Source organism: Dermacentor albipictus, chromosome 5 (assembly GCF_038994185.2).
Source record: "Dermacentor albipictus isolate Rhodes 1998 colony chromosome 5, USDA_Dalb.pri_finalv2, whole genome shotgun sequence".
Classification (NCBI taxonomy): domain Eukaryota; kingdom Metazoa; phylum Arthropoda; class Arachnida; order Ixodida; family Ixodidae; genus Dermacentor; species Dermacentor albipictus.
In genome coordinates, this window is record NC_091825.1 from 79,198,322 (window position 1) to 79,219,970 (window position 21,649).

At 45.3% G+C, this 21,649-nt stretch overlaps 1 protein-coding gene and 1 long non-coding RNA gene across 3 annotated transcripts in view; both read left to right on the forward strand.

Annotated features, from left to right (window-relative positions):
- Positions 1-6,888: 6,888 nt before the first annotated feature.
- Positions 6,889-9,801, forward strand: LOC139060507 (uncharacterized). The gene is made up of 4 exons (XR_011514876.1): positions 6,889-7,225; positions 8,381-8,415; positions 9,365-9,439; positions 9,504-9,801. It is a non-coding gene; the product is annotated as an uncharacterized lncRNA (long non-coding RNA).
- Positions 9,802-16,532: 6,731 nt separating this feature from the next.
- The window catches only part of Men (Malic enzyme), a 164,888-nt gene continuing 159,771 nt past the window's right edge, over positions 16,533-21,649 (forward strand). For both annotated transcript variants that reach the window (XM_070538471.1, XM_070538472.1), the window contains exon 1: positions 16,533-16,688. In XM_070538471.1, coding sequence (XP_070394572.1) covers positions 16,639-16,688 — 50 coding nt within the window. In that variant the 5' untranslated portion in view covers positions 16,533-16,638. The remainder of the gene's footprint in view (positions 16,689-21,649) is intronic.

Genomic DNA, 21,649 nt, shown 5'->3' on the forward strand with positions numbered 1-21,649 from the left:
CAGAAGAATCGAACGGGAAAACAGTTTTTCCGAAGTATGACGCTTTAGCCTCCGGACGGCGCAGAGCACGCGCACCGAAGCCATCGAAGGTAAATAGGTGTGTAAGGATCGACAGCTAATAAATAAGGTTGTAAGCGTTCGTATAAACGGTGCTGGCCACGTGTGTTGCCTTGCTGAAGCGCGTGATAACAAACTACGCAGGCACGCTTGAACGACAGCTCTGTACTTTCTCTTTTCCTATTTTATGCTTTAATAGAGGTATAACCAGTCCCGTATACCATGAGTTTATGCTTTAACTTAAGTATGTTTAAATAAAAAACATTCTAATCTATAACTTTCTTGTTTACGTAATAGTCGGAGTTCAGCTCACAAGGCTTGAGCCTTGTATTGCACCATTACACTTTACCTCACGAAATCCGCTCTGGCGTATCGCTGCGCCTTTCTTCTACAGGACACTCGAGTACTTGGGCATGGGTTTTGCGATAATGTCGACGGTATACATTTGCCACTGTCAACACCTCCTCCCGCTCTTTTTCTCCGACTTCACGTGCAACACAAAGCATAATCCGGACTCTCACTTTCGCCGTCCGTAGGACTCTCACTGACTGATCTAGTTAAGTTACTCTTTTTTTCTTTCCTCCGTGGTTTGGTGCTCTCAGCTAGAAGCAACAGTAAGGGAATGAATGAGTGAGAACGATACATCAGATATAACATCACATGTTTGTTATAGCCTAAACGCATAGCACGCTACTGCATGCAGATGATTATGGTTAAAGATGAAATCGCCACAAAAAGTTTGAAATAAAGAACAAAAAGAACTAAAATAAGAACTAAAAATTTTTAAAGCACAAAAGACAGTAGAAGAGAAAGAGAAACAGTCCGAAAAAAATTGGAGGACGCTTAAGCTTCGCCTTCAAGAGTGGGACGCGACAGCGTTCCCGTCGACCCGCCAAGGGGTATAAGACAATGCGCTACGGCACAGCAATCACTTACGATGCGCCCCGCATCGGACTTAGCGCCCACCTATCACGCGGTGAGCGTCGAGCAACGCAGCGTTGGGCGCGGCAACGAAACGTGCGCCTGAGCGAACGAAACGAACCAAAGAACTCGGTGTCTCGGAGGGGAAACGATCTACGCCAGCCAAACGTCGTGATCGGCACGGGCAGAGAGATAGATAGTAATCTAAACCGGAAGCACGGCGAAGCGTCGTCAGGGGAGAGGGAGTCCCGCGACGCGCCTGGCAGCGGTCCCAATGCGCGCGCGGCGCGCCTCCTGTCGGGGCAGCGCCGTACATTGAGAGGAGGGGGTCTTCTGTGTTTGCCGCAAGATGGCTCTGCGTGTGCGGAAAGCGCAGAAGAAATGCAGCGGAAACGCACTTCGCAACTCGTGTAATTGTGACTTCTGTACGTTACATGTTCATAATTACCGATATACACCGCAGTATAACTTTCCACGGCTCGTTTCGAAGGCAACACCGCATTCACTAGAGGCGCGTTTGCACCGCTTGGAAGCATCGAACTCGTGGCTGAGTGGTAGCGTCTCCGTCTCACACTCCGGAGACCTGGGTTCGATTCCCACCGGGCCAATCTTGGAAGTTGCTTTTTATTTATGAAGCGCCTGCCGTGATTTATCGCTCACGGTCAACGCCGCCGACGCCGACACCCGACGCCGACGACACCGGCTTTTCTGCGACACGAGCTCCTTAACGCTATCGCGTTAAAAGGGGTACTTGCACTGAGTAAATGTACCGTACTTAATTAACCTTTTATAAACGATTGTTCACAGGAAACACACCCAGAAAAAAATTTCTTGGCGAGTATTGGTATTGAGTACGAAGTTTCTGGCTAAATTGTCTCGGCTAACAAGGAATGGAATGCGTCATTCGTTGGTTTAAAGCAGGAACGCAGGACGAGGTAAGGGTTCGGCGCGCGACTTGCTTGCTTTTGAAAGAGACATATGCCAGATGTGTGGCTACAATGGTTTGTCACAGGTGACGTAAAGCAGATGAAACATGTACTTATGGTTCACATATGACAAGAGCTGTCTGTACAAATTCCAAACGAAGCCATAGCTGGCTTGAGATGAAGCCCACTTCCAATTTCCTGCCTCGCGTTTTGTCTTTTAAGGCTAAACCCCATGAGCGCGATTTTGTGCGCGACAGCGACGAGCGACGGGTTCGCGCGACGAATCGGGCCGTCGCGTGAACAGATCGCTCGGTCTTATCGCGCGATCGCTCGGTTTTGCAAATATAGAATTCGTCGCTCGTCGCCCGGAAGTGCTATGAGCGACTAGCCAATAGCGCGAAGCCGGAACTGGATGTACATAACTCCAGTACTTCCGATTGTCGCACGGAACGAGCAAACGATTGATTTTTTATACGTGCAAGGATAAGAACCTACTGCAAGACTTTCAGAAATATTTTATGCTGCTTTTTACAGTAAAATACATCAACTTAAGTAAATAAAGTACGCGTCACGCTAGTTTCATACCGGCAACACTGGGGAGACGTCGCTCGAAGTCTTCGCTCGCATGGGGTGCAACTTGTAGGCGACGAGCAAACGCGACAGCCATCTCCATCGCGTCGCTTGTCGCTGTCGCGTGCAAGATCGCTTGCATGGGGTTTATACTTTAATGATGAAAGCTTTACCGCGAAATATTAATTTTTTTCGTTGTTATACTTATTATTCTCGAGGTGTTTCTCACATTTAGTTAGAAAAATGAACATTTATTTCAGGGAGTTATACATATGACGTCATTAAATGGTTAAAGCAGCACTGAACATATTTTGAAACGTGAGTGATACTCGGAACTATTAGTCCTTCGACAGAAATCACGAAGAAAACTCAATGAAATACCCCTCATCACACTCACACTCGACGGCAAAGAAATAGCCACAGTAAACCGCGACCGCATTCTCGGCCTCCACATACAACAGGACGGTGGAGGCGAGCAGGAGGAGGAGGAGGAAGTAAACTTTATTGCTCTAGAAAGAGTAATTCAGCGGTCAGGCCGGATGTCTTCATCTTCTATTGGTTGATGACGATCTCCGGCCTGCATGGTTGGCGCCCCTATTCCAGGGCACCACTGAGCGTGTGTGCTCGTCGGGCATGATCCACCAGCCTCCGTTGGAGGCTTGGGTCGCCGCTGGAGAGCACGCTCTCCCACTGCTCCGCACTCGGATTTTCTATTTTGTGGAATGCCTTATTCGTATTGCACTCCCATGTGATGTGATAAAGTGTGGGTATTGCGCCACACCACTGGCATGTGTCTTTGTATTGACTTGGGAACATTTTGCTTAATATATGCAAATTTGGGAAAGTTCCTGTCTGTAGCTCAGCAGACCACCTTCCAAATCATGCGAACAGTCAGCCGCATCACCACTAAACAATACGGACGGAAAGAAGACGACATAACACAGCTCAATAATCAGACACATTGCCTAAGCTGCCCTGTACTTACCCCTCACTCCCAAAGAGATAGATCAATTAGACGTAATTCTTTGGAAAGCATACAAACAAGCACTCGGCCTACCACCGGGAACAGCGACACTCAAGCTTAAAGCCCTAGGAGTCCATAATACAATAAGAGAAATTATAGACGCCTACCTCACAAGCCAACGAGAGCACCTAGCCCTGACACCAACAGGAAGAACAGTCCTAGCATGCCTAGGCGATCCCCCACATGGCAAAGGCCACGAACAAGCAATCCATCTGGCCCCCACCTTCCAGGAGCACATCAAGGTAGCCCCTATCGCCAGAAGCATGCCCCCGGAACATCATGCCGGTCGTCGCCAAGCTCGCGCAAAGACTCTACAGACAAAATATGGCAGTCTCCCCACCACACTATACACAGATGAAGCGCAGTACCCCCCAAAAATAGCCATGACGGCCAGCATTGTCGACCATAACCTTCAAGAGGTAATCTCGATGACGGTCCCCACTGCCAGCGCCCTCGTAGCGGAGGAGACAGCCATCGCGTTGGCCATCACCTCTAGTCGGACCAACGAGTACGTCACAATTATTACTGACCCCCGGGCTGCTTGCTACGCGAGAGGCAGAATATCTTCAATCGCCTACCGACTCCTCAAACAAGCCTCCCAATTCCCGGACGTTGAAATAGTATTGACTCCAGGACACGAGTCCCTCCGTGGAAATCAGCGTGCGCACGCTGTAGCCCGAGCTCATCCTCATGAGGCTGAGCCCGAGCTCGCGCTCATGAGGCTGAGCGCGGCCGCGCGGGTCATCTTACGATGGCCACAGAGTGTAGGCGCCCCGAAGGCCGATAGCTTCGTGAGCGCTGTGTTCTCGTCTCTTCGTTCTCGTTGAAGCGAGAGGCAGCACCAAGGTCGATTCGCTCGCTGCTGCTTCCGTGCTTCCTCGAGCCAGTGTTTTGACAGCGAGTGCCCGCGATCATCGAACGAGATTTGCTCATGTTTGCCGGCACGCACGTGACACTACGCTTGTTAATTTAGTTAGCAAGGGAATGCTTACAAGTTTTATGCGGCCGATAAATCTACTATCCTTGCTTCGCCTGCAGCTGTCTATTTAATAATTTGCAATCGCAATGGATGCTTTGCCATTCGGGTGACACTAATATGAAGCTCATCACCTAATATGAGCGGTGCTACTTACGGTGCAATGTTTACTTTCCCCATTTCCCACAATCTTAACGGTTCCTCTTAGCTGAAGCGGAACCGATAGGGCACTGCTAGCGCTTCTTTCCTTTAGGGCGAAGCTTTCCTTGTGTAAACCAACACGGTTTTACGTGCTTCGATATATATATATATATATATATATATATATATATATATATATATATATATATATATATATATATATATATATATATATATATGTATATATATATATATATATATATATATATATATATATATATATATATATATATATATATATATATATATATAGACACCAAGGACAACACAAGCGAAATTGTACTTAGTAATGGAACTAAAGTAATGTTAAATTAACCGAAATGAAAGTGTATGAAAAAACAACTTGCCGCAGGTGGGGAACGATCCTACGTCTTCGCATTACGCGTGAGATGCTCTTTTCCATCCTTTTTTTCCCATTAATTTATCATACAAGTAATTTCCCCAGCGTTGTCCTTGGTAGCTTTGTTTGTTGGCTTCTTATGCTATGATATATATATATATATATATATATATATATATATATATATATATATATATATATATATATATATATATATATATATATATATATATATATAAAGCGGTGTGACTCGGAAGGCAAAGGCAAAGGAGGGAGTAAGCGACAATTGTGATTACGCTCACCGCTACATGCAGCAGAATGACATTTGGCGCACCCATATTCACGGCAGCATACTGTCGATTGGGAACGTTTTATTAGGGACCTTTAGCGCGTCCGGTATCCTGGAAAGCGCGGGCGGTTTTCCGGTTTAGCGGGGTCGTAAAGGTGAGCGGCCCGATCGGTGGCGCCAGCTGGTGGCGCAAAGCTCAACCACACAACCACAGAGCTAATTACTGTATTCTGCTTAGCTGCTGGGGTAAATATTTGACAGTGGCGTAATCGTGTTCACAATTACGCCGCTGCCAAAAATTTGCACGAGTGGCGAAGCAGGATATGGTGAGTTACTGCAGTTTTAGCTATGCGTTTGTCTGGTTGAGCTCTACAACACCAGGCGGCTTCACCGCTCACGTTTACGCCCCGACCATCCGGTAACCCGCCCAAACCGCTCCCGTTTACCGGATTAGCGTACAAGCTAAACGTCTCTATTACTACGTTCAAAAAGTGCTGCATTGGCCTTCAAGACGCCTGTGTGACGTAACAAAATATATCAGAAACGTCTTTGTCGCGCGCAAAACCGAAGCAGCGCTTATTAGAAGCCACAGTAGCGTTCACTGTGCAAGATACTTTCAGCTTGTACGCTATTCCGGTAAACGGGAGCGGTTTGGCCGGATTACCGGATGGTCGGGGCGTAAACGTGAGCGGCCGGAGCGGTGAAGCCGCCTGGTGTTGTAGAGCTCAACCAGACAAACGCATAGCTAAAACTGCAGTAATTCACCATATCCTGTTTCGCCACTCGTGCAAATTTTTGGCGGCGGCGTAATTGTGAACACGATTACGCCACTGTTGCAAATTTACGCCAGCAGCTAAGCAGAATATAGTAATTAGCTCTGTGTATGTGTGGTTGAGCTTTGCGCCACCAGCTGGCGCCACCAATCTGGCCGCTCACTTTGACGCCTCCGCTAAACCGGAAAACCGCCCGTGCTTGCCCGAATACCGGACACGCTTAAAGTCTCTAGTAATGTACAAGTCCCTGCGTGTTTCAGTCTTCGCTCTATTCGATTTTCGCGCATCACGATCCTTACCGCTAGGCTACTCGCCAATATTTTGCTGTGTTTTCGTCTGCGCATTGACCTTTCGTTCCGCAACTTTTCCTTCCCACGGTAAGGCTGGTGGTGTGTACCCCGAAGGGCAGGTGGGTTAGAGCTGATGCGCAAGTGGCTGCACACGTTCCGGGATATCAGAGTGATACAAAACGAGGATAGCAGCAACTGCGGTGAAAGTGTTAGAGGCGCAGAAAGACGTGTTAACATGGATTAGTAAATATAACTGTTTACCCTAGATAGATAGATAGATAGATAGATAGATAGATAGATAGATAGATAGATAGATAGATAGATAGATAGATAGATAGATAGATAGATAGATAGATAGATAGATAGATAGATAGATAGATAGATAGATAGATAGATAGATAGATAGATAGATAGATAGATAGATAGATAGATAGATAGATAGATAGAGTTAGTAGAACAACTCTAGAGGAAAAGCTGGGCCGGAAAAGTGGGAACCTCTAGGGCGCCGCCCTGTTGCTACTGGTCAATGTGGCCAGCGCAATTACTATTGAAAGAGCTGAGAACAAGTACAGGTCACCTTATGCTTTGTCACCTAAAAACGCATACCTGATGGCTTTATGAAGGTGGTACGTTAATATTAAGTTTACAGAAAGCGATCGCTAAGTCCGTGACTTATGTAAATCACGATGTACGCATTCATGCAATAAAGGATGGCGCGAATTTCGGTTTCGAATCTGTTTTTTGGATGCGTAGTAGTTTCGTTTGACATGCGATCGCGCGTCGACATCGGACGCTATGACACACTCGTGCCTTATGTGCCACCGAAGCCCCGAAGTGGTCTCGCATATACCTTCACATGTAAGTAAACGAATTTATCTCCTTGTTGAGAATATCACGCGAGTAGGCAGCTCTTGTGGTACATCACAATCGTTCGAGAAGCGTCACAGTAGAGCATTTTTCTGCATGCGGAGCGGTGTTTTTATTTGCAGGTTTCCCTTCAGTAGGAAATTGCTGGACAGGCGGACCAGCGCACCGGAATTGTACTGGCGAAGCCACAAGCAACTCAAAGAATCTGTTTAATTGTTGCACTTTGAACAATCATGCTTCTACAAAGGCCACAGCAGAAAAACAGCCTGATGACCGAGTATTTCTGTGTCACGAAGTAATCAAGAGGCGAGTGCCTAATGCGGACGAAATAGAGTGCATCGAGACTTAGAACGACAGAAAGCTGAGCTAGTTCGTAAGGATTCATTATGCAAAACAGAGGTGAGGCGTGCAGACAGGACACAAGAGTAGAGAAGTGGGCGGCGCGCGTGTTGTTTGCTTGTAAATACTCTACTCTTGTTTCCTGTCTGCACGCCTCACCTCCGTTTTGCATAACGAGTGCATCAAGCCACATATTAATAGCTTAGGCGTTTTATTAACTGTGCAATATTTTCAACACTTCCTTGCATGCCATTTCATGTGGCATATCTTTTCTGGTCACAAATTTGTGCAGCGAATCTATTTGCATGATCGACTCCGGGCCTGTAGGACCGTTCACTTGCACTTGATGCTGAGTCTTTTACATGTACCCATAAACTGCAGATATGCACATCAGATCCCTGCGAGCACTTTCAAAATTCAATTATTTTCGACAATAGGCACATATGCAATACTGACATAATCCGGAATACCACTAAGCAGCTGGGACACATTTTTGTTGACCATACTCGCAGGTAAAATAAGTACATCATGTGGACAGCTCCAGCTCATTTTCCTTAAGTCAGTGTGTACAAGGGTTATGCAAAAATAATTTTTTTCTCGCGCACCGATTATTTTGCTTTATAAGCAAGAGAACCCACCACGTTAGTGTAACGTATCTTGTGCATCACACTAATATGTGCTTTCATTTACCAAGTGAGATGAGTTACTTTTATGGCTCATTCAGTCATATCACACTGCAAGCTGCATTCATCAATCTTCAATGGGATTTTGCAAATGTTTAATGAAACATGTTTCCCTTTTATGCAGATATGCAATGGCAAGCCCTTCCGTGTGTTCCAAAGGTAAAATTTAAGCTCTAAATTAAAGAAGACATTTCTAGTCAGAAACAAGCAAAAATAGTGAATGCAGAGTATCAGAAGCCCAAGGTACAGAAATTATGAGAAGTGTCGAATGATTTTAAGGAAAGAGTCGTATTTAAAAATGCAAGACCCTTTAGCGGAAGTCAAGCAAGTCAATATAGGTAGAATACTCTGCAAAATTATGCGAGTGAGGGGATGTCAAACAATGGGTCAGGAAATGCATTGTTTTTCTGCAAAACAAAAGCTGATTGCCATTACATAAGTCACTTTAGCATCATGATAAATTCAGAAATAAACCAAAAAACAAAACACGCAAAAATAAACAAAACATTTAATGATATTTCAGCAGAACTTTTTGTTGGGCTAGTTGGTGCATATTACTGAAGTACTATAGCGCCAAACAGACGACACAAGAAGAAGAGACACGGACATAAGCGCTCGTCCGTGTCTCTTCTTGTGTCGTCTGTTTGGCGCTATAGTACTTCAGCCATTTAATGATGCTCTCTCCACACTGGGATAAATAAAAACAAACACATCACATCTAATGTGGACATATAAGATGCCTTGTGAAACATAAAGGAACAATTCAGTTTCGAGCTATGGCACTTGCCGCATAGATGTGGGGGGGCCTTGCACCAATAGTGATAGTTACCACTGCATTTAGAAATTGAAAGCATTCGTGCAGACAAGGATGATTCTTTATATTTTTGGCTACCACTTCAAATGCCTCCACCAAGTGTTACAATGCTGCACGCAGCCATACTAAGGATCTCGCAACAACACCTGCAGGTAAAAAGCAGAAGCAGTCAAAGTGCTGGTGTGTTCTGGACACTATGTTTGAAAACTTTTAGGCAAGAAGAGTGCAAGAAGCAGACATAACTGAATTTATTTCCATAACTCCCCATTTAAATGGCCTTTTCTTTTTGCTTAGACAATGCCTACGCCTAGCCACAGCAGCTCCCTCATACAGACTCCGCAAACCAAGAGGCCGTGGAGGCAAATGCAGGTAAGAGGCAATAAGCAATAGCACTGGTATCGACATTCATCTAATTTCTTTTTATTTCGTTTAGGCAGCCAGCACACCTCGAACAGCCACCTTGACTGCGGGTGTGTCACCCTAGTCGCCAAGGAAACATTTGAGGGAAAGTGACAGGCAATGTGAACAGCCACTCCTCCATGTAAACAATACTCTTTCTCTCGGATGACTCCTACGCCTCACCACGCCAGCACACTTGTGCACAAAGATGCCGCAGAGGCACGTGCAGGTCAGAGGCAAGAAGCAGTGGCACTGGTGTCGACATTTACCCAATTTCTTTTTCTTACACTGAGGCAGCCGGCACACCTCGAACAGCCACCTCGACTGCGGGTGTGTTAGTTGATCCCTGTTGTACATATGCTCATAATAAACTTCAGTAAACTTGAACTTCATAATAAACTTGAAGGCAAATGGTACATTGATGCATTGTATTTTTGAACATTTATTGTACACATACAATATATGTTATACTTTGCTGTGCTACAGAGCGTATTTTGAAGCTTCCCCCTATATTTTGCACCTTTAATTACGTATGTGTTGTGTGGCCCTCAATGCAGTTCATGTTGTAGCAGCTGCTTTGTCTGTGTATCGCACATTGGCTTAAGCTCGTGATATCCACATACTTCTCTCACATATACAAAATAAAGTTCTATGTAGTCCTCAGTGTTACAACAAAAAATGAAAGTAAACAATCCGATCGTGGAATTATGTTTATTACAGTGATTCCTACGACAGTTACTGACAAGTTGACAACTTGAACTGGTCAATCGGTCCATAGCCTCCTCTATTTTTCAAAAATAAAGGAGCCTATGATCCGTCATGGCAAGGAATTGTATGTATACATAAAAAAAGGGGGTATGTGTGTTTGTAGTGGGGGTATAGGATTAGGGCGGTACGAAAAAATGTACCAACACCGTCCTCTAGACCCATTCCGTTGAGGTACCGTAACAAAACGTATTATGCATAAAGTTCATACAACCAACTCTGATATTACTACAGACGCCAGGCGACGCGAGCTACATTTGTCATGATGCATTCGCGACTGCACCGGATGCCCTCCACATTATTCTCGTTAATCGTGCTCACTGCGCCGAGGCAAAAGAAAGACCATGGGCGCAGGTGCCTTTAAAGTATCTCGACCTTGCGAGGCACGGCTGCGCGTGCCAGGGGAGCTGTCCGTGCGAACACTCCCTGGCACACACCTGCCTCGGCGGCCCCAACCTACGTACCGTTCTGCTTCGAGCTTTGATCCCCCCACTGTCCCTCGGGTGCCCTGGAGTTCCTGCGCCGCCTGCTCTACTACCATCTCAGGTGCTCTCCTGAGACTTCCGTTTGTCGGTTACATGTGCCCTACAGCTGGATCATTACTTATAATAATAAAAAACCCGATCTATCGTCACGACGATAGATCGCGAAAGCGGCTTTTGCAACATACCGCGCCCGTGCGAAGATAATTACGGAACGCCAACGAGGAATCTGACCACAGCTTCGAGCTCGTAACGTCGTCGAGTGACACTCCTGCAACAGGCGTGACCGCTGAAAACCGCATACCGCCAGAAGCTTGAACAGGATCATCCCTCGGTTGCATAACTGCCAGCTCTACGGCCAACATGGACCACACCCACACCATCCCGCAACATAGAATAAAGAACCGACTTATGAAGCCCAAACACACGGCTGCACGCACACATCACAACACTTCAAGCGAGACGCCATGCTGCTACGCTGCTACTGTTGCCGGATTAAAACTGACTACTGTCACCAAGTCTAGCAAGCGTCTCAGGAGCTGGCAACCTCGGCGCGTAGCAACATGGCGGCGCTCTTGAAGTTCCCGATTTTAATGCATGGGCCCTATGGGTAGCTTGTCCTCTAGAGTCAGTATAGTAACTCTATGGATAGATAGATAGATAGATAGATAGATAGATAGATAGATAGATAGATAGATAGATAGATAGATAGATAGATAGATAGATAGATAGATAGATAGATAGACAGACAGACAGACAGACAGACAGACAGATAGATAGATAGATAGATAGATAGATAGATAGATAGATAGATAGATAGATAGATAGATAGATAGATAGATAGATAGATAGATAGATAGATAGATAGATAGATAGATAGATAGATAGATAGATAGATAGATAGATAGATAGATAGATAGATAGATAGATAGATAGATCTAGGTTTCTGGTAATCTGAAATCTGAGTAGTTTGGTATTGACTCGCGCGTTGTGACCACCGTATCTACGCACTTTGCAAAGCGCTATTCTACAAGGATGTATGGCGCGTATCCTCGCTCGAGTTTTATTGTTTTAGCTCTGACAAGCAGGTCCTTCAGTTATTTATCCCTGTGGTACACCAAGTGAGGTCGTTAGATCTGTGAAGATGGTAAACCGGTCCCTTTGCCTAACTATATTAAAATGTCGTGAAAGTATGTGGTTAACCCGTGACAATGACGATGAACAGGTTAATTAGTACAAGGTTTGTTCAGGAGGTAGCGTCTGGTCTGGTTTTAGTTCCTTAATTATGTTATACCGGTTCACGTCACGAGCGCGTGACATAGCATCGTCAGTGGTGCACTCTGTATCATTTTGGTACAATGTGAAAGGCGTGCGTGCGTGCGTGCGTGCGTGCGTGTGTGTGTGTGTGTGTGTGTGTGTGTGTGTGTGTGTGTGTGTGTGTGTGTGTGTGTGTGTGTGCGTGCGTGTGCGTGCGTGCGTGCGTGCGCGCGCGTGTGCGTGCGTGCGCGCATTATTTATTTTACTTAATATGACGATCAAGAGGTGGGCCCTAGACTAACTTGAGAGAAATGGTTCGCTAGGTCGGCAGATAAAAAAAGTTTGCGACACGACGAGAAACCCAACAGAGTCACACTTCACATCAACTTCCAATTCATATCTCCACGCGTATAGGCTGTACGCATGGACAGGCACGTACCCAGGATTTTTTTTCGGGGGGGGGGGGCCCACCACCTCCTCCTCCATCATCATCATCATCATCATCATCATCATCATCATCATGTTTTCTGTCCACTGCAGGACGAAGGCCTCTCCCTGCGATCTGCATTTACCCATTTCCTGCGCCAACCGATTCCAACTAGCGCCCGCGAATTTCCTAATTTCATCGCTCCACTTAGTGTTTTGTCGTCCTCGATTGCGTTTTCCTTCTCTTGGTACCCATTCTGCAACCCTAATGGTCCAACGGTTATCTAACCGGCGCATTACATGACCTGCCTAGCTACATTTTTTCTTCTTGATGTCAATTAGAATATCGTCTATACCCGTTCGCTCTCTGATCCAAACCGCTCTCTTTCTCTCTCTTAACGTTATGCCTAGCAATCTTCGTTCGATCGCTCTTTGCGCGGTCCTTAACTCATTCTCAAGTCTCTGCCCCATATGTCACCATTGGCAAAATGCACTGATTGCACACCTTACTTTTCAATATTAATGGTAAGCTTCCAGTCAGGAGCTGGCAATGTCTGCCCTATATGCGATCCAACCTATTTTTATTCTTCTGTGAATTTCCTTCTCATGATCAGGGTTCCCTGTGATTAATTGACCTAGGTAAACGTACTCCTTCACAGTCTCTAGTGGCCGACTGGCGATTATGATCTCTTGTTCCTTTGCCCGGCTATTTATCATTATCGTCATCTTCGGCATATTAATATTCAACCCCACTCTTACACACTCTCGGTTAAGGTCTCCAATCATTTGTTGTAACTCGTCTGCATTGTTGTTGAATAGAACAATGTCATCGGCAAACCTAAGGTTACTGAGATATTTGCCGTCGATCCTTACTGCTTTAATCCTTACTTATCCTATTTATCTTTACCTTTGATCCTTACTCCCAGTTTAATAGCTTGAATTCTTCTAAACACGCAGTGAATAGCTTTGGAGAAATTGTGTCTCCCTGTCTTACCCATTTCCTATACGTATATTCCTGCTTTTCTTGTGTAGAATTAGGGTAGCTGTAGAACCTCTGTATATATTCCTGCGCGAAGGACGAGCCAGTAAGACGAGAAACTATTTACAGATTATATTTACAACAACGGTTGCAGCGCTGACCGGTTAGATTCACAGCGCGAGCCCAGTTCGTTCTTTCTTCTCTATTCTGGAGTGATGGCGCCCACGCACCTCGTTACAACAAACAAATACCACACGCATGTAGCAATATTTTTCAAGCTTTTTACGTAAGCGTTCTGTAGTCCTTGATTACGTATGCCTCTAGACTGCTGGTATCTCTACTGAATCAAATGCATTTTCGTAATCTATATAAATCACGTAGAGAGGCTTATTGTACTCTGCAGATTTCGCGATAACCTGATTGATGACACATGGATGTGATCCATTGCAAAGTATATCTTCCTGAAGCCAGCCTGTTCCCTTGGTTGACAAAATCCAGTGTTGCCCTTATTCTATTGGAGATAATTTTGGTAAATATCTTATATAATACTGGGAGCAAGCTAATGGTCCTAGAATTTTTCAATTCTTTAACGTCTCCTTTTTTGTGGATTAGTATAATGTCTGCATTCTTCCAGTTTTCTGGGACCCTTGCAGTCGATATACACTTCGTATAAAGAGCCGCCAGTTTTCCAAGCATTATGTCTCCTCCATCTTTGATTAAATGGACTGTTATTCCACCTTCTCCTCCCGCTCTTCATCGTTTCATGTCTTGCAGGGCCCTTCTGACCTCATCGCTAGTTAAAGGAGAGTTTCTGTATCCTGTTCATTACTGTTTCTAAGTGAGGCATCGTGACTCCTCTGGGTACTGTATACAGGTCAGCTTAGAATTTTTCCGCTGCTTTTACTGTATTTTTGAGATTGCTTATGATATTATCCCTCTTATCTTTTAGTGCATACATCATGGTTTGTCCTATGCCAGATTTCTTCTTTACTGATTTCAGGCTGCGTTCATTTTTTTACGGCTTCTTCGGTCTTTCTCATGTTATAGTTTCGAATATCAGTTATTGTCGCCTTGTGGATCAGTTTTGACAGTTCCGCGAATTGCGTAACGCTGTGCGGCCGCCAGTCCCATACAACCACGTAGAGCGCAGGACTCTGCGATTCTAGACGTACTGCGCTCACCAAGAAAGGTTAGAAAAACACCCACATAAGCATAGCAGAGAAGTGGCTACGTGAGGCGGTTCGACCGATAACTGTAGAAGCGTCATTCAAAGCAAGTAATTATTCTCCACTTCTGGCGGCGTTTTCTCTACTTCCTTGTTAAACAAAAAGATGTTGATCCATAAATATTCTCATAAACAATGGTTAACATTTTTATTATTCGCTTTTGCTTGCAGTTTGGTTGTTGCGTTGGCTCTCTCCCTTAGTAGATCGCTTAATTTCTCAACTCCTTGCGAATTTTGTTTCCAGTTTCCAATTTTGCACGAAAAGTGCTATACAATTAAGCAAAAACAGACGAGGTAACGGGCGACAGTCATCTTGCTTATGGGTTTAAGGGTTATTGCAGAGTTTCATGATGGACGCTCTTTCACATCATTTTATTTCCCACCTTATCTAACCCATATCACGTGTATATGGTTCCGGGCATCTGCCAGCGTCGCGGCGAGCCGTAACTCAAGGAAATAAAGAAGCAAAGGGAAAGGTTAAACGCAATTGGCGTTTTCTCCGGCCGCAACTCGTTCCATGAGAGTATAGACCAGCTGAGTAACAACCGCATTCCACTTCTGGTCCCAGGATCAGCCTAAACAAAGAAGGTTGAACTAACAAAAGCAACAGCTACGCGCGTGACGGTTGAATAGATGGTGACAACTGAACGCATCTCGAGTTGATCGCGCGGGTGCGGAATCTATGAGAAAACTGTGCTTCACATTACAAGAGATGCCGATTAAAAGGAGTGAAAAAGGCAGCATAAGGCTGACCGATGAACAGCTGCCAAGTCTCAGCATTAATCTGGCGGCGCTTTAGGAATGTGTGAGGAGTGGTGGCGTGGGTGGGGAGGGGGGGGGGGGGTATGCCACATGATTTCGGGGGGGGGGCCCGGGCCCCCCCGGGCCCCCCCCCCTGGGTACGTGCCTGCGCATGGATAATGGTTGTCTGTTCATGTACTTGGACACAAGTAGCAGTATAAATGGAATGTCTGGATCGCCGATGTTTTATTGAATATAGGCACGCGGTATTCCAGTGAGCGATTCTGCAGAAAGAGACTGTGGTATATCCAACCATCCATCTGGTATCCTTTTTCTCAAGGTAAACTCGCGTTATTAAGAACATCTAATAAAGTGTCAACCAAATATTTAAGACGTGGGATGCGAAGTTTCATTTTGCTTGTTTCTTCATTTGGAGAACTTGCAACACGTATCCTTTCTTTGCGCAAGTTGATCGAATGACTCGCGTTGTTTCGTTTGGTTGTTGAAGCTACACCTAAATAAACCATGCAATTACAGAATCAGTCATTTATGGGTTAATACCGCCGTCCAATTTAGTATCGCCACGGTACAATTCCACGGGTAAGCCATGAGAGGCAGTACTGGTAATTGGACTTCACAGACAAAAAAAATATCAAGCCAAGATCACCAGTGAGGTCGTCGAGGCTGCCTCGTTAGCTTTAATCACTTTGTCCCCAAATAATCTGCAGTAAACTACAACTTCCTTTTGTAAATATTACGCACGCGCATAAAATAACATTACGAGTACTCGCCGGCGTCGAAAGTCCGGGCCTCCGCTAAAGGCGCTTTCAGGTCGCGCTTCAGTGTCATGCGGGAGAGCCACTCCAGTACAGAAAAAAAAAAAATCATGTGTGCAACCAAATACACCCATCCTCACTGGTGCCAGGGGCAGGTAAATTATTGTAACTTTCTAAAGGAGCCATGTTCCAGGTGATATCAACGATAAAGCACCTGTTTTTAAGTTCCGGTATGACGCGAAGTCTTTCAATCGAAGGGCACATCTAGGACCGACGCCGTAGGTTCACCACCGCCATCTGGCTTCCTCTTGACGAACGAAAGCTTCCCATCGTGCGCTCCTCCCCGTTCGTTTTGTTTCATGCTATTTACTTGATCTATTTCTTTTTTTTTTTCTCGATGACTGCTTTATTTCTGGCCTGAAACAGCCGCGTGAGGTCGAAACCGCTTCGTTCGGAAGCTGCTGCCGCGTCCAACTCGTTCCACCGAAGGAAGAAACCCACGACAAACCGCAACTACGATGTTGCTTCTGCGGAGACTCCAAAGCAGTGCCCTCGGCGCGTTCATAAGGTGTGTAGTCGCATGCATCGTTTCTATTTTTTTCTTCTCCCGGACGTAAAATCTCCCGGCGCCCGAGCGGCAGCAACGGCAAGTCGTGAGCGACGTGATTTCGAGAGAGGCGACAAGCCGCGTGCGCCTTGCGCTATGCACGGCTCTTGAATAGAGAGCGGAGTTGTGTGCAGCGAAGCGTTGTCCGACCTAGGGAGCGGGCGATACGAGTACCGCCAATCGCGAGCGGCCGCCGTCGGGATGAATGGAGAGCGTTCTGAAAATCTCTCCAGACCGGTTTTGGGGTTCGCGCGATCGCATTTATCTGAGAGATCCTTGGGAGAGGCGAGTTATCTCCGGAGCGGGCGCGAAAGGGCACACGGAAAGAAAGGAATATAAAGAAAGGGTTTAGGATTGTGCCAGTCGGATTGGAAATAGGCATGAATGATGCGCTCGACCTCACACGACTCGCGTGAATGTGCGATTGTCTCGCGATGGTAACGAATTATTTGTTTGCGCTCGCAATGGCAGACAGCTTAGTTTGATGGAAAAGCGTCTGTAAGTAGCGCTTTCGAATTCAAGGTATGTGTACGGTGCGCTCGACCATGGCTCGCCCTGAAGCGCCGTCGCTTTAAGCTGGCTGGAGGTGCCTTCGTGCACTGCGGGTGTGCTGCCAGGTAAGCAGCACAGCCGCCCTGAACGGTATTGTTCGGCTACCACTTGCATGCATGCCGTGCATATACATACAAATGCAAAGGCGGAGCTAATTGGCTTCTGTACAGCTGCCAGCTGCCAATTGTGAAAGCGAGCTGCAGGAGGAGAAAAATAAAATGATACTAATACAGTTGCACTGTTAATTATCGGCGTTGCCTCCGAGCTGCGTTCTTTTTTTTCTTTGCGAGACATGTCTGCGCAACGATTTCACTGCGACCGGCGATTTATACATCCGCGTGCAATATGCTGATAGCAGTGATGCAAGGTATCACTTCCGAAGGACACTTTGAGGACACTGCCTTGTTACAAATAGCATTTGTACCACAAGTGATCAACTGGAAACTTCAGCTAAGCTGTGCCATATTCGGGAAACAGTTGCACTAGTTTCATGATTGAATCCTCTTGTGCACACCTCTTGTGTGACATATGCAAGCTGCTAAAGCGACCAGGTGCGAGAAACGATTACGTAAGTTCCCATAGATATCAATCTGCCACAGTATTCACTCATAATTTTGATCCTTGTACTAGACTTCAGCTTATTTGGCTGAATCACCCACCTTCCACTATAGGACTCGATCATTCCAGTTGCTGGTGCAAAACAATAGTTTTGGTGTTGCACCTAAGTTTATGCTTCATAATGAAACTAGCCATTCGTGAGCACTGCACGACTATCGAAACAGTGCAGTGTGCACCAATTTCCCCACATAAGACGAAGCTTGTTTGACACATAGAATGGCTGCTGGCATCTCATCTTAAAAGAGGCATCTGGCATCTTAAAAGGGGGTATGTGCTGTCGACGAGCACAGCAGAGTGCAGTGGGCTTTGACTGGATAACAAAATAAAATTTAAGCAAACTGCAGACAAGTAGTGCCTGTCTGTGTGAATTCTTGTGCTTGTTGTACACCTGTATACGACACAGCCTTAAACAGGCTTATGGATATAGCACAGTGGAGCGCTTTAGATGCGTCAAGAAGTATCTGACAGAAGCAGTACTGGTGGTGGCATCGTGATCAGCCATAATGTTCTACAAATGTTCATGAGTCTCTTGGTGGGAAAAGGAAAGATATTGTTACGGTACATTTGGACAGGACCGTGCGGACAAGAGAAATATGAAGGTGTGGTCGACTGTCTACTGGAGCTTTGACCTGTGTACCAGCCTGCATGTGAACCACGGACCTTTCACATGTAAATAGTTGTATACACATTTCTGCATTGAAAATCCTCTTCGTAACAATATCAAAATATTTTTGTGAAGGTTACGCCAATTGTTTATTCCAGCAGAGTACAATTGGTCGTTGCAATAGGGTTTCTACGTATTTCACCAAATGCAACCTCGCTAGGTGTTTCCACCATGTGTGGTTGCTTACAACTCTACTTCCAACATTCCAGTATACATCTCTGTTAGTACAGCTGAGCTGTGGTAAAATGAGTATCTGCCATAGGAGTCAGTTTAGTTTATATCGGCCCTCTAAATAGAGGCACAATGTAGTTAATCATGTAAGACTATGCTAACCACAAAGTGATGTCACTCGCTGCTGTGCATTTATTCAAAGCGAAATTAGGGCACGAAGCACAGGACATGAGTCGCCAATCCAGCCAGGCTCTATAACTGTGTTTTAAAAGACTTGCACGTGTATATATGTACCGCCAACTTTGCAATCTAGCAGTCAACAAAACCCCGCCCCCCACCCAGCACAGTTGTGTATACAAATGACAACCTCGTGATCCACGAACGAATTATTGGTCTTATTCAGCACAGAAGTACAAAAATAATTAATCGCTCAGTCCATTGTTCTATACAAAACGCACACACAAAGGCCACAGTAGTAGAGCAGCTGGGCTTAGTGAATCAAAAATGGTTTTATTTTGCCACATACAGCTCTAAACTGATACCTTACAGAAAGGAACCTTTGTCCCTGAGCACACAGCTTCAGAAGTTTCACTTTATTCCATCCCTGGTTTGACTGAATGTATCGAGACAGGGGTCCTTGTATTAGCTGGCTTCACCCTGTGATGTCGTATAGTGGATGACACATGCACCATATGCTGTCTGTATTATGGATTAATAAAAAATGGGAAGAAAAGCGTGTGCCTGCTCCATATTCCTTTCTTTTTGTGCTATGTGTTACTGCTTTGCAGAGCATTCATGGCATCTAGCATGTGATTTGTTCAGTGTAGCCCTCCTGTATAAACCTGCAACGTGCTAGCGCATTTGTACTCGATGTAGGCAGTGAAATGCACCCTTGTGCTGAATACATAAGCGAAGCTCTACCGAGACACTGACCTCCACGTCTTCAGAACATATGTCTTTTGGAAGTTATTGACTTTTCATCTTTTGTTGCTGTCCCTGCCAGGAACTACAATATATGTTTGCAGAATTATCTATTTCAAACTCGTCCTCTCGACACAGATAGTAGGCACTGTTGGAGAGCCGCTGACTTGTCTGCACCAAGGTTGACTTGGGGAAGAACTGAGGAGCCATGAAAAGTGGAAGTATGGCTGAAGAGGTGACCTCAATGTCAGGAAGGTTATAACAGTGACGGGAAATGGCAACAGATACTGTGCTGAGTGGCAAGATATTGCTTCAAGGATCCTGGAGCATGGGACAGTGAAGACTGAACAGAATTGAGAGTGGGCTGACTCGGAACAGCGATGCAATACTTGAAGGGATGTTAAGGAGGAATATCAAGTGAAGCTGAATTGACAAGCTGCACTTATGGGACACCAAGAAAGTAAGCGTTACCTTGTGTGGAGACTTGGCAAGCCAGATTGAATTGCAAAAGTGAAAGACGAGCTGCAACAACTTGAATCCATGACAGTGATGTCATGGATTTTGACAGTGTCTGCCACAGGCTAGTCAAGAGATGGTATTGGTGAACAGGGATACATGTTTTATTCCAAATGAATCAATGGCCAAACCTAGTGAGGACATTATCTGCATAAAAATGGCCCAAGCGTGTGATCTGAAATATGCAATGTTGCACTGGGACACCAGTGCTGCAGAGGTGCAATATTCAAAGAGATACATTTTGGCCTTCATTCTTTCTCGCTGTAACTGACCTTTTTCCACCTAACAAATGAAAATGATCTGATCCATCCTGCTCTGTAATTTTCCCCTATATGCCCCGAGCCACTTATCAAACAATCGTGCAAAAGCAAAGAGAGACTGCTAAAAAAAAGCAGATTAAAAGCTTGCAGCACATGATTAAAGACCTGAATCAGCAAAGCTTAGCAAGGGGAGAGGAGTTCTCATTTGGTAGTAGTATTCAGCCTCTCGAAGCAGTGAACTTATCTAGGCCAGGTGGTCACGGAAGACCGGATGATGGTGAATAAAAATTAGTCTCATCATTTTCGGCAGGCATTTCAAGATCACAAACAGCAGCTGGCAGACATCCCTGAAAAGTTTATTATCAGCGCATTCCACCAGTAGTAACCCATGAGGCTGGAACTGATAAACTTGGAATAGCGGAGCCTGAAAGCAAGCCAAGAACTGCGTATCAAGTGAGGGAATGGAAACTGATAGGCACAAATTTAAGAGATGTGCAAAACAAACAAACAAGGAAATATTTAGAGGCAATAGGAATCGACAAGTGTAAGAACACATGCACCAGCTGCCTTTCAGTATCATGTTTAGAAAAAGCATGCAGCTGCCTTGGCATATGATTCTATCTTGAGTGCACACGGTGTTGGTCTCCTTGTGGTTTTTGTTCCCTCACCATGCAGCTGTCACAGTGCGCACATTTACCAAGGGCTTACTAAAAGCACGTCTTTGGGCAATAAACTAGTGGTTGCAGTTCAGCACCTGTGTATGTCCCCTTTATTCATGTTTGTCTGAACGTGTTTTTTCGAGTACGCTGCTTAAGCTAAATCACAGATTGCCGACTAGCCCATCAGTATCTGTTAGAAAAGCCAATCACCTCGAATTGCTCTCAATTGTGTCTTTACGCATAGAACAAGAACTACATCCTGCTCAAAATGTGTCGACATGACTCACTGCTGACACAACCCAGCCAGCAACAGGCATGTCCAGTATTTGTTACTGTTGCTGCTTAAGGCGAACAAGACATCCACGAGTGAAAATAATTTTGTTGAACATGTGTCTGGTGTCTAATGATGACAAGGCAGAAGTTGTTATGCGAATTTAGTCCCTAAAACATGGAACACCCTTTAAAATGCAGGAATGATGACATGAACATTTTGCCCAGTTTTCCCACGAGAAACCTTCTTTGTTAAATGTGCTAGAAAAGATAGATGGCCCAAATGTCCAA